Here is a 17,164-nt window from a genome sequence, read left to right as displayed (position 1 = left end):
AAACTTAAATGAAACCCAAAGGCGCCTAAAGGTTGCGGAGGCCCTGGGGCAAAACGGTACCGTAAGTCTACAGCCACGCCCTTCACATAAGACTATAATAATTTTCAGAATATTTCTTGCGGTCAAATTTTGCAATCGTTTTAAAATGTTACTATTTTTAGGCATATTTTGTTGTTTTTAGTTGCTTTAATTCTTAAAATGGAAGTCATTACTTTAAGAGGCCTCCTAGAAATTCGAAGCCCCGGAGCAATTTGACCCCTTGCCCCCTCTCGGCAGCCCTGAACAGAAGAGGTTTTGAGAAAAAGTCTCCAGATTGTGATATAGAAATAGCCCCAGTTTTTACATGCCTGGATGTACGGTAGAATGTGTAAACAGATGTCATGTGCAGGTACGGCGCCCCCACTGAAACTGAAGCCCCCATACTTTTTCAGAGATGAAAATTTTTTGACCGTCTTTTTTTATCATTTTTAAGGCAGAGTATGAAATAAAAAGAGGACGAATTGTTTACATACACTCTATTTTATAAGAACCAGTAAATTTAAGTTCAGGCTGACTGTTTTTAATCTTTTCGAAAATTTGAGGCTGAATTGTTCTTAATTCGTTCTTAAACCAATAGGGTGTAAGCAGTGAAATTGCTTGCTTTTTCGCTCTAGGAAGGTGTTAAGCCTCATTTGCCAACAAAATGAGTGAGACAACCTTCATTTGCCGAGAGGTTTGAATATTCACCGAAAAAGCACTCACGCATGCATAAAATCCTCGTTTTTCACATAAAGCATTGTTTACAAAAACATTTTACAGTAGCTCTAGCTCAGCCTTAGCTTGTTCTTAATTTCTTCTTAACTTTTTACCAATTTTGAGACCCCTGTTCTTATAGAATTGCTCTTATAAAAGGAGTGTACTGCTTGATTTTATTTGATCTACTTACTAACTTATTTAGGTATATTTCTATCATTTGTCTATATTTGCATTAATTCAGTAGACAATTTTATGTATCATTGCAATATCTGCATTTTGAATGTGTGAACATGGCCTACTGAAAATAGACAAAGGAGATGCACATTTCTGTTCAGGAAGTAAAACTCTCTCTCTCAATGCAACAGCTTCTTGTTATTCACATTGATGTACACTTTGAACCAAAGGTCACCATTTCTTTCTTTTTCCAACGTCTGTCACTAGCGCTTTAGCATGACTCCTCCCCTTCCAAATTTTTCCTAAAAATCAATAATCAATGTTTTTCTGAGAATCATCGAATTGTCCAATCTGAGCGGTATAGTAATCTGTTAAATTTTAGTCTGGGAGATGCATTTTTAGTCATTCTAAAAGGCTTAATTTCAATTTTTTTTCATGCGCGCCAGACCCATCCAGTGGTGGGTCCTCCTATGTCACTAAGCTTGATTCTTAGCCTCCCCAGTATAAATTTTGTGGTGCCGTCTCTGATATGACGTAGTTTTTTAAAGAAATGTGATTAAACTTGGAAAACAACATTTTTCAAAATTTACTCACAAAACTAAAATTGAGTGTAATTTTGCATTGTTATCAAAATCTACTTAGTGTGTACTTGTATATCAAGCCATTTGGGAAACAACCTTTCTTCCAATGTTCTCAGAAGAAATTTAATGAAAAGTGGAGATTTTACAAAGTAGGGACTGGGTCCTCACGAGGTTACACCGAGAGGAAAATCCAGGACATTGCTCAATAAGCATTGTTTTTTCTTGGTCCTAACGTCCACCATCGAAAGCTACGTTATAAATGCAAAAATATTGAAAATCAGCCCTTTTCTACTTATTGCCATTGTTTCTTTGAGCAATTTTAGAGGTTAATTGTTGTCCTTTTTTCTTTATGACTATTTGACAATCTTTGCTTAAGTTTACATCATAGAAAAGATTAAAAAGCTTCCTAAAATAGTTGTTTTAATTTATTCCCTGCCCCCTGACCAACCCACCCCCCCCCCCCCCCTTCAAAGGGCAAACGAAAAAAGGCGGCGATCTGGCCTTTTGAAACGCATCGTAACATTTAACGATAACGAGGCTAGGGCATTGTTTCAGAAGAAGGGTAGAAATGGTAGATTTGACTCGTTCGATGTGACAAGAAAGATCAAACGATCTAAAGCGCCCTCCAGTCTCAAGATTTGACTAAGAATTGGCATGCCATGGATGACATATTAGAAAATACAATCGTCAAGTATTTAGCTGCTTCAGTTCTCTTGGCTGCTGCGGTGTTCGTTGTCAAGAAATATTTCTTTAAAACTGAGGTACCAGAAGAGGAGCCTCAACCAACTGAAAGGCTAGAACCCATGAAAAGAAGGGACTTTACACTCCAGCAGTTGAAGGAATTCGATGGTAAAACCAATCCTCGAATACTGATAGCAGTTAATGCTAAAGTGTTTGACGTCACTCGCGGATCAAACTTTTATGGACCGGGTGAGAATTAATCCGATATAATATAGTTTCTCTAGGCCTTAAATGTAGTTGAATAATTGAAAAATCTCCTCATCCACTTTGGATATATTTCTCGAAAAGAAGCTTAGACTCAGGTGTGGTGTCTGTTTCACATATGAATTGATGGACTCAAAAAAGTTCCTACCAACCAATTTGGAATTGAAGCAAAGAAAAGCTTTCATTAAAACCGTTGTTATCAAAATAAGACATCCACAAAATTTTCTTGCAAATTTGTTTTTTGAAAGTCAAGTATAAGCATTTAATAATTGTGGTTTTACCACCCTCTGTCCCTAAGCATATCTCAACACTTCCCTTTATTATTCAACTTGTTGTTGCAAGCTTGCTATCAATTGAAGGACATGGAATCAAACAGCAGGTACTGAGAATAAAATAGTGACAATCAGAACTCTGTGGCAATTTTGGATACCAACCATGGTGTGTTGAAGGTTATATTAGAATTGGAGTGCCCAATAACTCTAAACTGCCAATTATTTTGTATTTTCTGTTCCCCAGTGGAAGTCCCCAGTGTCATCAACAATCATGTTGAAATTTTTGTTCCATAATACTTATCTACCTTGTTTATTGTTTTATCTTGACTATAGATGGTCTAGGGCTTCTTGAATATAATTTCATTAATGAGAAAACCAACCTGTATTAAGGCTTCAATACTTTGATGGCAGTCAGCTCAGACTTTGCTACTGCAGCTGTAGTTAACAAATAGCACTCATTTTAAAAGGATTGGTGGATGTGCAGCACAATGCTGTTGTTTTGAAGATATTTTTATGAGCACCGCCTGGTGTTGTTGTCATAGTCCTACATTATCACCATGAAAGAAAAAGGGTTTTAAAGTAGGAACACACTAATATTTATGCTGATAAAATATTTGCCTCCCCAAGAAGCCAATATAGATATTATATTTCAATATGCAGCTGGCACATGATTAAATAAATATGAAGTACAAAGAAGGGGTCTCCACTACAACATTTTCAAAGGATGATTGACATTCAGATTGTCTACACTGACTGCTGAAAGAACAGTATCTCTGCAATCTGTTAAATCTGTCAGTTAACGGATCTTGTATTTCACTTCAGCCTTTAAAGTGAAACTAGTTTTAACATAAATTTTAAGAAATGATGAAATGAGGTAAGGAAGTGGGAAAGTAGGCAATGAACTGGAATATTAACAAACATCAAATTTTTTGAAAAATGAAGGGAATATTTCTTTTGTTGCAAGTATGTGAACGTAGAAAGCACATATGCAGGCCTTGCCCGGAAAGGTGTTTAATCAAGCGGGCACGCCTAGGGCACACCCAAAAAAAGCCTTGGAAGGGGATGAATAGAGCCCCTCAAAATGTAAAAACAATATTACCATAGAGCAAAATAATTTTTTGACATTTCTTGAATAAATTTGACCAAGCATAAACACTCTTTCCAACAGACTACAATATTATTATTTGCATACGATTACCCCTTAAGAAAAAAATTCAGCAAATTCAACATTGGGTTTTCGATACTATTTTAAATCTAATAACCCTCTAATAATCACCAAGGAGACAGGCCATCAAGTGTATTCTCCCACAGATTTATTTGATTTTCTAGCAAGCATTAATCTTCTGTTGAAGTATATATCATTTTCTGTTTTTTCTTAATAATTTAAAATCACCTGTGCAAATCAGAGATGACATTTCGGTCCAAATTATCACATTGCTTTTCAGTTTTCATTTGCTTTCGTGAGTAGTAGATGTTCTAGCATGTCTTATAGAATGGATGGCATAAAAAAGGAAGCAAAATTCAATTTTCGACTTAAAGCCATGCGTTTTGATGCAGCAATATGTGAAGCTGAACATAACAGTAGTGATACTGACCTTGATAAAAGCTCATCAAATGATGGCAAGTTATATGTCTAGAAAAGTCTGAGCAATTTCGAGACTTTGTTTTATTGTATTTCTATATTTATATTAACATAGTGTTGGGTGCATGTTATGTTATTTCATGTTATGGTGCCTTTGGTATCACCGTTGAATTTCTTCGTTAACACTCTTCCAAAGCTCTCAATATGAAGCTCTCGATCTTCCAAAGCTCTCAAAGGATGCTTTCAAGGACACTTTTTTAGAGGTATCAAATAGAGTGCCTAGATTTTATAAAGGACTCTTTTTATAGAGCACCTTCATTTTTCTTAGAGCAAGGCCTGATAAAGTAAGATGTTGAAGGTATCAAAATAAACTTGACTACAGGACTTTGTATTAGTTGATAGATGCAACAGGTAGCTTTGAGGTTCTCATGTCTTCAACATGGCTTAGTTCCCCAAGAAACCTTTTGACAAACATGAAAAGTAAATGTACCTTTTATTTGGAATTTGGCAAAATAATAATTTTGTTTTCCAAATAATGCAAGTAATCAGTTTGATTGATTTTATTATTTCCAGTGGTGTTTTGCATAAGATAGCTGTCTGATCAACTTTTCATTGTCTGTTTTGTTGTTAGAAGGTCATTAATAACTTACAGTATCATGCACTTAGTTCTGGTATTAACTGATAATTCCATTATATCATTGGATTTGTTAAGAGTTTTGGGATTTCTGTCCTTTAGATGGTCCATATGGTGTTTTTGCTGGCAGAGATGCAAGTCGTGGTCTGGCAACCTTTTCTGTTGACGGAGCAGCCCTAAAAGATGAATATGATGACCTCAGTGACCTGAACTCTATGCAGGTATATTTCACTTTATGTTTTATGTTAATTATGTTTTTTTTAGATTTAAACAGCCTATCCATGATTCAACTGGGCATGGGATATTACTTTCAACTCCCTACTTTAAACTTCCTACTTTCAATTTTTTCAGCAAAAACTACCATTATTTGTGTGCAGTTTTACTTTATCTGAAGGCAGTTAGAGATCTCTGATTTATCTTCTCTAAAATTATGTTACATTGAAACATCTGAATCTTTTTTGGCAACACTCTCTTTGTATTTTAACACGTTTTTAAAATATCATGAAGCATGTATCACAAGGACCATGCTGCAATAACTATATGGATGTGTAAATGCAAATTGCTGTAGGTTACAAGGCTAGCTTGCTATGACGAGATCCAAGGCCTGCCAAGTTCCATCCATTGTCTGTCTGTTTCTCCATCTAAAAGAAAGTATACTAGAAACAATAGAACTAATTTGCAAAGAATAATAACACTGAGGAACTATATTTTGCATTTTCAATAACACTGAACAACTATAATTATTTACTCTGTATTTTAGTCTCAATCTTGGTTTTCTGTGTTGTTCTTTGAGTCCTTATATTGTGCAATATGATGGGCAATGTCATGTAACAAATACTGCATTGTTACTGCAAAACTGAACAAAATATTGAACAACAAATAAAATATACATGATAAGCAAATTAAACTCATATAAGCAAATCACATGATAAGCACGATAAGCAAATATACAGAGACAGAGAAGCAACATTTAGCAAGCCAATTGCTTACATTGTCTCTCCCTACAGTGTATTTTGTCTAATTCACCTTGGCACAATACACTAATTCAACTTACAGCCTCAATTTGAAATATTCTTCAAACTGTTTTGTACAAAGTTTTTGACATCAGATTCAGATTGAGAGCAAAGATTTTAGTCTACTTGGAATTTTTTATTATGGTATTTCTCATGATAGTGATTTTATGACCACATAAAGACAAAAATTTTATTTCTGATTTGACTGTGACTGGCGACTAGGGGGTAAAGTTTCTCGCAGAATGACTTTTGCAATTTTCAAACTTCATTTCTCTGTAAAATCTTAAATACAAACACAAACAATATGAAAACTTGTATCCGGCCTAAAATTATGGTGATAAAACCAAATCTGAGCTTAAAAAAGTCATATAAGAAAGTTTGGAGAAACTTCCAAAAAGAGGCTGTAAGTCAAATTTGTGTATTGTTCTTATCGCAATGTTATAAATTGTTACATTGTTTTTATTTTTCTTGTTGCATTGATTTTATCTGTGTTTGTCCACTTCACATGGATGTTTTAACAGGGTCAATTCTCACTATGAAATTAAACCACCAAAGCAATTTATAAAGCTGTAGAGTTTGTTTTGCCAAACCTTTTGAAAATGCAAAGAAGACCTTACAATAGCTTTTTGAAAACACACAATGAGAAAACCCAGTAAAAATTTGAAGAAACTAATGAAATTGTACACATTTACTTTCAGAGCTTTCAAGTAGCAAATTGCAACCTCAAAACCTAAGTTTCATCACAAAAGAATAGGAATTTGGCTGCAGCTAATGGCTTGATCTAATAAAGAACCAGTTCTAACAAGTGCCTATTGAGCTAAACTTGTATATCCCTTGCAAAAGCAATGACAATCTCTTTTTTGCATCCATTATTTGAAACTATCCCAATTCTGATCCCTTGTTGCAATTTTTCTGGTATAATTATATGTATAATGTATAATTTTATAATTATATTTTGGGACTTTGTATAATTATATTTATATTGAGCTTTTCACAAAAGAGTGAGTTATTCAGGAAACTGGCTTGTAGAAATGAAACCTGTAGTTCTTCATAATAGCACTTTTTGTTTGGTAATTATAAGCATAATAACTAAATAAGACAAGATGTTACTGCAAATTTCACTTTTTCTTTTAACTCATCTATTGACAGACTTTTTTACAGCCCTGTTTACACTATGCTAGTTAACCTGGCTATACAATGGGTTGTGTGAAACAAGGTGAAGTTTATCACTCAGTGTGATTTAACCTGCCTAGCTTAGCCAATGCAGAGATAACCTTTCTATATGTTCCACAAAGTTAAACTTTTTTGGTTCATTTTTGTCATAAATATGTACAAACATACAGAGACGCCAGAAGCGAGTTTTGGGTGAGGGGGCTCTAGACAGATTGGCAATCTTTTATGGTAGTTTTCAACCATTATATTTGATGCCACAACTTAATATCATACTTCAGCTAAAAAATTAAGAGGCTACAACCCTCAAGCCCAGTGACTCTGGGGTGCCTGACACAGGTTTCAGTACCTGTTTAAATGTACATATATGCAGGTACACACATGCATGTATGCAATTCACACCAGTTTACTAACTCAGTTTAAACTCTGGGTGGATTATTTGTAATGCAAACCTACTTGAGAGTGTATGTATCATGATTTTAAACGACCTGTTTCTGATATGGTTACATATTATTTGAACATAGGTGGATTCACTCAAAGAATGGGAAATGCAGTTCACAGAGAAGTATGACTTAGTAGGGAAGCTTCTTAAACCTGGTGAAAAGGCAAGAAATTATGATCAAGAGTCTGAGACAGAAGATGATGAGAGCAAAGCTAGTCAAAAGAAGAATGATTGACATTGTACATGTTTAAATGCAAGGTCAGAAATTACACCAGAACAAACATTTAAGTTTAAGTGTAGTTGCTTTCACTGATAGAAACTCAGTGGTCTTGAACTGATATGACACTTTGCAAAAAGGCCATCATTGCATGCTTGTGTCTATAAAAAGAATTCAATTAAGACACATGAAATCATACTTTACTGTCTGGAGACACAGAAATAAATTATTTGAAATTTCAAATGCTGTTTGAACACTACCAGGCTTTACCATCTAAATGCATCAAACGCACACATTCAAGTAGAACAGGTCTAGTGTTAATGTCTGTACCCTGTAACCATTTGATCTGTACCTTGCATAGAACTTGTAGGTAACATTTGATGAATAAGGGGATTGCTATTTTAGAGAGTATGATCTTGGATACCCATGTTTGATTTCCACTGGGTCCTGCTTCTTCTTTCTGAACAAAATCAAACTTGAACAGCTAAAGTATAAAACTGATGATGTCACCTTACATAAGTATAAGTTTTAAAATTTTACAAAAATTTGAAGGCATACAGTTGAGAAAAAGCAAAGCTGTCTAGAATCGGATTTCTCCTTTTGTTATTTCACTTTTTTGACATGCAACTGCTAGTTGTACAACACCAAAATAGGCGGAGGTAGTTTGATTTCATATGAATTGTTGCTAATCTTAGTGTCTTTAAAATCATAGAACATTATACTTGTTAATGAGATTTTATGCTTAGGAAGTTCTATTCTGGAGGTACTTCCTTTCATGCAAATATATGTTGAATCAGATCAGGATGTTACACATGTATGCTGAGTTTATACATATATTTAGTGATCTTTATGGTCAATGGTTTACCTCACAGCAGTTCTTAGTGACATTGAAAGATGAGAGGTGACAACCTTTCAAGTTGATTCAAATGAGCAGTTAATTTGAATGTAGTGCAAGTATGTAAAAACGCATTTATTTTACATGTACCTATTTTAACACCTGCTTTAACCTTTTCTTTCATAAGCTGGTAAAGATATTATATAAAGAAGGTATTTGTGTGTAAGATGTTCCGCTCTTAGTTTATAGTTGAGGTTTTAAAATGATGTTTGTGATTACCCTAGTATTGCTCTTGTTTTTTTCCTCTGTTTTTTGGTCTAAAAAACTTTTTTTGATTTAGCAAGGAGAGTTCGTAGCAACTCAAATTCAAGTAAATTTACATTGAAAGCAATGTTACCACTCGATTTGCAAATCTTGGCAGACCTATTTAAGTGATTGGTAGATCATACCAGATGTGTCAAGTTTATTTGAAGCAATGGCTTTCAAAGCCTTCAAAGGCCTAAGGAACACAGAAAGGGTATCAATCTAACCACAGATTCCTAGTCTCTTTCATTAATCCACAGTTTGCAAGTTAAACAAAATTAAATATATGAAATCAAAATTTGTTTAAAAAAATTGGCTTCCCATTTTCAGGCCATGCTGGGAATGGCGTGCGATCGCACGCCCACGCCTTGGCACACGCCTTCCGTTGCTCAGAAGTGCAGTTTATCGCACGCCTTAAATAATCTGCAAATAACACTTTATTCTAAAGTGACCAATATGGCCCAATGTAATTTTTTTATCATAATTCAACTATGAACGAACGGTGATAATCACGCAATCGTTTCTATTTGATTTCTACTTGACGAAAAATTTGGCGAATATTCTAATTTGCTTAAAGTTATGGTAAACGTTTTTTGAATGAAAACATCCACTTCTCGATTTCTTCAGATTCTAGTAGCCGGACTTTCAAGGCACACGATGATACCATGTTTAAAACTAACAGAAGTTCTGAAAGTGGCGAAAAACCCCTGTAAACGAAGGTTTCCATAATTTCTTTTTCAAAGTTTTGAGTTGAGGTCTGAAAATCGCTCGACCTTTTAGGCCGATAATCCTTGCTTTGCAGTTGTGGTCGCTTGTCTCATTTGCAATAACTGCAGTGGAATCACGATATAACGAACCCCGGATATAACGAACTTCCCGGTATAACGAACTAAATGCCTGGTCCCTTGGATTCTGCCTAACAAACTCCTTACAAATTCTCTCGGTATAACAAACCCCGGATATATCGAACTCTCGTTATCACGAACCATTTTTAGGTCCCTTCATCATGATTACCCTTGATATAACGAACTTTCATAAATTCTTCATCTGTTATGTCAACTTGCTTTGCAGTTGTGGTCGCTTGTCTCATTTGCAATAACTGCAGTGGAATCACGATATAACGAACCCCGGATATAACGAACTTCCCGGTATAACGAACTAAATGCCTGGTCCCTTGGATTCTGCCTAACAAACTCCTTACAAATTCTCTCGGTATAACAAACCCCGGATATATCGAACTCTCGTTATCACGAACCATTTTTAGGTCCCTTCATCATGATTACCCTTGATATAACGAACTTTCATAAATTCTTCATCTGTTATGTCAACTTGCTTTGCAGTTGTGGTCGCTTGTCTCATTTGCAATAACTGCAGTGGAATCACGATATAACGAACCCCGGATATAACGAACTTCCCGGTATAACGAACTAAATGCCTGGTCCCTTGGATTCTGCCTAACAAACTCCTTACAAATTCTCTCGGTATAACAAACCCCGGATATATCGAACTCTCGTTATCACGAACCATTTTTAGGTCCCTTCATCATGATTACCCTTGATATAACGAACTTTCATAAATTCTTCATCTGTTATGTCAACTTGCTTTGCAGTTGTGGTCGCTTGTCTCATTTGCAATAACTGCAGTGGAATCACGATATAACGAACCCCGGATATAACGAACTTCCCGGTATAACGAACTAAATGCCTGGTCCCTTGGATTCTGCCTAACAAACTCCTTACAAATTCTCTCGGTATAACAAACCCCGGATATATCGAACTCTCGTTATCACGAACCATTTTTAGGTCCCTTCATCATGATTACCCTTGATATAACGAACTTTCATAAATTCTTCATCTGTTATGTCAACTTGCTTTGCAGTTGTGGTCGCTTGTCTCATTTGCAATAACTGCAGTGGAATCACGATATAACGAACCCCGGATATAACGAACTTCCCGGTATAACGAACTAAATGCCTGGTCCCTTGGATTCTGCCTAACAAACTCCTTACAAATTCTCTCGGTATAACAAACCCCGGATATATCGAACTCTCGTTATCACGAACCATTTTTAGGTCCCTTCATCATGATTACCCTTGATATAACGAACTTTCATAAATTCTTCATCTGTTATTTTGTTTATTTATTTTCGGTATTCATTTATCACTTTCTCTTGGGGAGAAATCATTTTTATAATCGGCAAAATATGCCAATGATACATTTCAAGTACTGGCTGATGGACTCAGACCACGAGATGAAAGTTCGATTGCGTCAGAAATTACTGCGAATGAGTACATTGACACTAACAAATAACTTCTTACATATAAGGCATTAGCAATAAGCGACGACAAAATTTTATTGAGAGACCCAGATGGAGAAGCAGAAAAAGACAAGTAAGAATGTGAAGTAATTGAAGACATCATTCAGGCACCAACTAGGAGCGAAGTGATACCAGCTTTGCTAATCTCTTGGTCCCAAGTTATAAAAGGAACATTAAGATTTTCATTTTCAATGACCAGCCAGTTGTATTATTTGAATTCAGATTGGTTTTTTTGAGTTAAATGGTACATGTATGGCTGTACATGTGCACAGAGGTTGGAGATAGCCTAAACAAGCCCACCACAGGTTTTTTAGGCGTGAACTGCGAAAGGACCCCCAAAAAACATTATCTCTCGGTTTAACAAACTCCCGATATACGAACTATTTTCTGGTTCCTTTCAGAGTTCGTTATATCGGGATTCCACTGTAGTTACAACCCCATGGCACATGTAAGGCTTTGTTTATTTAAAGAGGCTTATTGATCTTTAAGCTTTAAATGATTTGACCCAGATTACACTGTGGTTTACGAGTGTATCTTGCAAGTGCGATCAGTAAAATCCCGTTTTCTCAGGACTCACAATTCCTCTATATACAGTTTACTTTATGTGCATTTTTTTAATCTGTATGCAAATACAAAACTCTTTAGAAACTTCTACTAATAAAATATGGCCAAAAATGTTCCAAAATTAAGAGACTTTGAATTGTGAAGATTTTAGCTACTGTAGCTTTCTTACAAAATATAAACATGCAATTAACCATTTAATTCGTTCTAACACTAGTCAACAGATAAGTTTTCTTTATGGTGAAAACACAGTTAGAATTCTTAAATTTTGAGAACGAGATTGTCAGGAGAAGCAGACCAGAAGGGTTTATAAACTGCAGGATTACATAATAATTAACCTACCTTATTGTTAATGTTTTTCTCTTTAATATGTTGGGTTTGACGTTAATAAAGCTTGTTTGATAAAATGTATTGATTGGACTAGCCTTGCTTATGTTTTCTTATGATAAAGTTATGTAGTCTAGTCCATATACAGCTGACTGTATTATTAAGTACTTTGGTGCAATAGCACACCATTGCACGCCTTGGCACCACAAGGAGTGCGATTCATTGCACCCCTGCCATTTTATTCCCAGCATGGCCTGCATTTTCATTCTCCTTTTTATTTACAATTCTGTCTCAAAAGTGAATGGTTTTTTAAGGCACTATGTCCCGTTAGTCCATTGTTCAGAAATCAGCAATTAGCTTTGCAGCATGCTCATGACTGAGAAAACAATGCCTTACGTTGTCAATTTGTACATAACAAAAGGTCTACTGGAAAATTCAAATTGCCAGCAAAATGCATCAGGACATGTGCCTTGTAGTGGAATTTGGGTCATGTGAAATGAAATTTAGCTCTCAGACCAACTATTATAAGCAAAGTTTTATTGCTTTAGCCAGAAAAGAACTGTGAAAAGTGTTGGCAAAACTTGTAGCAAATGTAGCATCATATATATTAATATATATTCGAAAAAAGTTTGCAATATTCTATTCTTTCACATTTTTATATGATGCAATATGAACTGAAATTATTTCCAACCCTAATATCTTGAACACCGTTAGTTTGTTATCTTTAGTCAAGGAGAAGTCACATTCCAACTAGGACAAATAAAATGAATTCCTGAATTGTTACAAAACAATGAAGTAAAATTGAATTTTAAATTTATTTGTAAATAAATAGCCAAGGATTTACGAAGCTAAGTTAAACTTCAAAAATGCTCATATTGTAACTTATTCATTTGCTGTACAGTTGACAACAGAGACAAGTTGCTCATTTCCACTTGAAAGCTTTCTTCTAAGTTGTTCTCTTTGTAATTCTTCCTTTGTTTCTTCAATTTCCTGTAAAGATTTGATAAGTTTTTCTCTAAGATCTTTTTCTTTACTTTCCAGTGCTTCTCTTTGTTTAAATTTTTCCTCAATTGCTAATTTTTCTTCTGCTTCACGCTTTAATCTTTTTCTCTCTAGTTCATGTAATATCTTAAGTTCCTTTTTACGTTTTCTACTTTCAAGTTTTTCTTGGCTCTTTTTCTCAGAAACTTTTTTTAGTAATGTAATAACAAGTCTTTTTGCATCTTTTTTCATCTTTAGATTGATTAGTCGCTGTTGTTTTTCCAAAGATCTTAAATGCTTCCTTTTCTGTTCTCTTAAAAATTTAATCTTTAATTTTGATACTTTCCTTTTTTCTTTCTGTCTGACTTCTTTTCTTTTTTTGATTTCTTTCTCCTCTTCAATTTTCCTTTGCCTTTCTTTTTCCTCTTCAATTGCTTTCTGTCTCTCCATTTCCTTTTTCCTCTCCTCTTCCAATCTTTCTTTCTCTACAAGCCTCTGTTGTTCTTCATCATGCTGTATCAATCTTTTCCGAAGAAGTTCTCTTTTACTAATGTTCCTCTCACTTAAATGACATGTTTTATCAAAGTCAACAATCAATGTTGCTGCTGCAATTTTTTCATCTTCTAGAATGTGAGCCAGCTTTCTTCCCTTAAATGCAAGCATTGCCTTTTCAAATCCAGTATAGTCATGGAACTGAACAAAGACATCAAAATAAAGGTTTGAGCCAAAGTTAAAAGTTTTGAAACCCATGCTATCTTCACTGCTTGGTAACATCATCCTAGATCTGTATTTGTCCAACATAGGAATGTCAATATTTCGAACTGGTCCAAAATTTTCAAAACACTCACAAACAGTCTCCCTTACGGGGACTTCTTTAGTGCCTTTGTTTTCGTTAGTAAACCATTTAATAGGGAGCCCTTTTACATGCATCGTATCTGGGCGCTCACCAGGCTTTGACTCGTCCATAGAGTTTGAGTCTCTAAAAAATATTATCCAGTCGTGCTTCTTTGGAAATGGAATTTTTGCTCTGCCAGCCTTCACCTTCAGTGGCTCTGCTATTCCACTTAGTTTAATCCCTTTACCGTCAAGAACGTTAATAAATTTTTGCAATAGCTCTTTCGATTCGGCTTCAGCTTCAAAGTGCAAGAACTCAAGGGAAGTTTTAGTGACCTTGATGTATGAAAATAAATTTGGGCAAATCGAAGATTTTAGTTTCTCCATTATTTCCCAGTTAGATATGCTGTATCCTGGAGTTTTAAGCGTAGGAAGCTGCACCAGTATTACCATCTTTGCAATATGTTTCAGGAAAAGCTGTTTTCCTTTATGAATTTCGATCGCATCGCGAAGATCTATTTCGTCCCTTTGGAAAGACATGTTCGCCATTTTGAACAGCGTGTTTATTTGTTTGCTTGGTATTGAATTGAATTATGCTCCTCCGCAACAGTTATTTGGAAGCATAGAGTTAGGAATATAAAACATAGAGTTATTTTTATATTCCTAACTCTATGTTTGGAAGTAAGATGAAAATACTGTTCATGTCAACTTGTATTCTTGCGTATACCGAGAGCTTGACTCTCTGTCAACTTGTATTCTTGCGTATACCGAGAGCTTGACTCTCTGCAACACGCAGGCGAGGCAATAAGGGCTTAAAATTTTCTTGAATTCATGCAAAAAGTGCAAGCTCTTGTGGTGAAAGATACTCAAAACTTTTCATTCAGCAACAAACGTACAAGTTTTAAAGGTATACAATTTCTAAGATTATAATAGATATATAACAAATTATATAACAATGCTAGGATAGTCAATTAAACGTTGCCAAGGACACTGAGGTAAACCCAAAAAGTTCTCGTGCCCAGTTCCCTTCCTGGGTTGATTACAAATACAAAATAACTTGGTTTATAAAATGTAATACACTTCTGCATGAAAAATATTCAGATCTAAATTTTTACGTGATTTGAATTTTTTAGTATAAGAAACAGTAACGGAACAAATAAGAAAAGGGGGGTAAAAATAGAGATGAAAAAGAAAGAAAAAAACAACTAGAAGCTTACACGGTAGAAAACATAGGGGAGGGGACACTGCAGTTAGTTTCAAAAATGGTTTGCATTGCAGGGGGTTAAGCTTAATATTCACGATATAATTGAGTGCTTGAATGAAGATTCGTGATTTTTAATAATGTTACATACCACTTATAAAAAACTTTACTAAATTTAGTTTTACTTTGCATAGAACGAATTTGTAATGGTATTTTATGCCATATTTTGATGCCATTGAATGTAATAAATTTTTTACGACATTCAGTTGTTACCAGAGGCAGGGAGAATGACTGAAAGATATCAACTGCGAAGGAGACTGTCAGTTTGGCGAGAAAAATATCCTTAGTATGCCTCTACTTATACTCTGACCTTTGTACTCTGACGAGTGTAGGATGAAAAATACTTTGATATGTCATGTTTCCGCTTTTACGTGCTATTTTCAAGGAATGGGACATAGAAAATGGTCAAATTTTAGTCCTATTAACGACGTCATTGCTTTGCAACTCTGTCCAGGCGACTTGTAGTCACGCCTCCGCGCTTCTCTGCAAAGGACTTCAAAAAGCAAGAGCTTCGTAATTGTTTCCTCCCTTCCGTTCTTTTGAAAAGCCTTGCATCTCAGTCATACTACGTCAATGAGTAAATGTTTTATTTCCTTGCCCAATTTCGCATTTCTTTCAAAACTGGTAATGACTCATTCATCTGAAGAGTGGCTTTTACATCAGTATAATGGTAAAGTTGAGATTTTTGGAATTTTCTTTCCATTAGGGATTATCCAGAGCCGATGCCAATTTGGGGCACGGGAGGGCGCGTTGCCCCCTATAGGTTGTTGTCGGAAAATCTGAATGCTTGTCGGAAAATTTTCGGACTCTCCACAAATGACATCCCAACTTCTGGCTGATGATAGTCTTCTTATCTTGCCATATTTTATTATTAGCAATTTTGCTTTTAATCGATTATTTTATGTTGAATTGGCTGAAAAATTCAAAGTTTTTCCTTACAGAATATTTAGGGCCCCTTTTGCGAGAAACTCCGGGATTTTTCCGGTCGATCATGAAATCCTTTACAGTGGGAAGGATAAAGCAAATAGCAAAAATTGATAATTAAAATGTATAATCTGAATTTTGCTAAATGCTGAAGCACTCGTGACACCAGACATCTACCCCACAAAAGAATCCTTGATGACGAGGCAAGATCTCATATAGAATCGCAAAGAAATGTTACAGGAGAATCCCATTATAACGTACTCGGTTATTACGTACTTTCGGATATAACGTACTGGTGTGCTTGGTCCCGGAAAAAGGTGTGCTTGGTTTTAATCAATTTTTACTTACCCTCGTTACAACGTATTTCGGATAGAACGTACTTGATACGCTGGTCCCTTAAAGTACGTTATAACCGGATTATACTGTATTAGAGAAAAGTCAATGTCACAGACGCTATCGAAGAATTTCAAGATTTCCAGCCTTTCTATAAATCATTCATTGTTATAAACGTAGAAGAAGATGATCGATGGACATCCTCCGCAGAGAGAGTCCCACCAAAAACACCGAAATCGATCATGACGAAGTAATAGACGAGTTTGCAGCAATGAAAAAGAGAAGAAAAGATCTGACTTTTGGCATTATTGTACTCTCCAGCATGTTTTTCTTGCTATCATGTTGTTTTGATAATGTTCTTTTCTTTAAGTTGCAATCTTTTGAATTTTAAAGAAAAATGCTTTCGCACCAGTAGGGGGGGTAAGAAGACAACTACACCTTGTGAAAATCTATCTTCATTCAAAATATAGCAAATTGGGTTGCAGAGTAGGCCACTAGACCAATACCTAGCAAATGGGAACTGACAATCAGGTAAGCATGCGCAGTATTCTACCATTGAATATATATATCGTCGGAAATATCACGTTGTCCGCCCCCCCCCCCCCTATATATCACTGCTGGTATCAGCCCTGGGTCTGTCTCCATGGTTTTGCGGTTTTCGACAGTAGAAATTTATTTGCTTGTCAATGTATCACTCGCATATCCAAACCAGGTAATTTTATCA

General features: G+C 35.4%; 2 protein-coding genes across 2 annotated transcripts; one reads left to right on the top strand and one right to left on the bottom strand.

Annotated features, from left to right (window-relative positions):
* Nucleotides 1–2,036: 2,036 nt before the first annotated feature.
* LOC135686839 (membrane-associated progesterone receptor component 2) lies at nucleotides 2,037–8,886 on the top strand. The gene is made up of 3 exons (XM_065203196.2): nucleotides 2,037–2,420; nucleotides 5,026–5,144; nucleotides 7,631–8,886. Exons 1-3 carry the CDS (start codon nucleotides 2,150–2,152, stop codon nucleotides 7,781–7,783), a joined length of 543 nt encoding a protein of 180 aa, XP_065059268.1. The 5' UTR covers nucleotides 2,037–2,149; the 3' UTR covers nucleotides 7,784–8,886.
* A 3,484-nt stretch (nucleotides 8,887–12,370) lies between these two features.
* Nucleotides 12,371–14,508, bottom strand: LOC135686837 (A-kinase anchor protein 17A). The gene has a single exon (XM_065203193.2). The coding sequence runs from the start codon at nucleotides 14,469–14,471 to the stop codon at nucleotides 12,990–12,992; it is 1,482 nt and encodes a 493-aa protein (XP_065059265.2). The 5' UTR covers nucleotides 14,472–14,508; the 3' UTR covers nucleotides 12,371–12,989.
* Nucleotides 14,509–17,164: the final 2,656 nt, after the last annotated feature.

This window comes from Rhopilema esculentum, chromosome 6 (assembly GCF_057945365.1).
Source record: "Rhopilema esculentum isolate cy_ngs chromosome 6, ASM5794536v1, whole genome shotgun sequence".
In the NCBI taxonomy this organism is placed as follows: domain Eukaryota; kingdom Metazoa; phylum Cnidaria; class Scyphozoa; order Rhizostomeae; family Rhizostomatidae; genus Rhopilema; species Rhopilema esculentum.
This window is presented reverse-complemented; position numbering and strand designations above follow the sequence as displayed.

Bases quoted from the DNA above. Each gene is read 5' to 3' on its own strand.
- LOC135686839 (XM_065203196.2), top strand. From the start codon at position 2,150: ATGGATGACATATTAGAAAATACAATCGTCAAGTATTTAGCTGCTTCA. The intron at 2,421-5,025 runs GTGAGAATTAAT...TCTGTCCTTTAG, and splicing joins ATCAAACTTTTATGGACCGG to ATGGTCCATATGGTGTTTTT. The intron at 5,145-7,630 runs GTATATTTCACT...ATTTGAACATAG, and splicing joins GTGACCTGAACTCTATGCAG to GTGGATTCACTCAAAGAATG.
- LOC135686837 (XM_065203193.2), bottom strand. From the start codon at position 14,471: ATGGCGAACATGTCTTTCCAAAGGGACGAAATAGATCTTCGCGATGCG.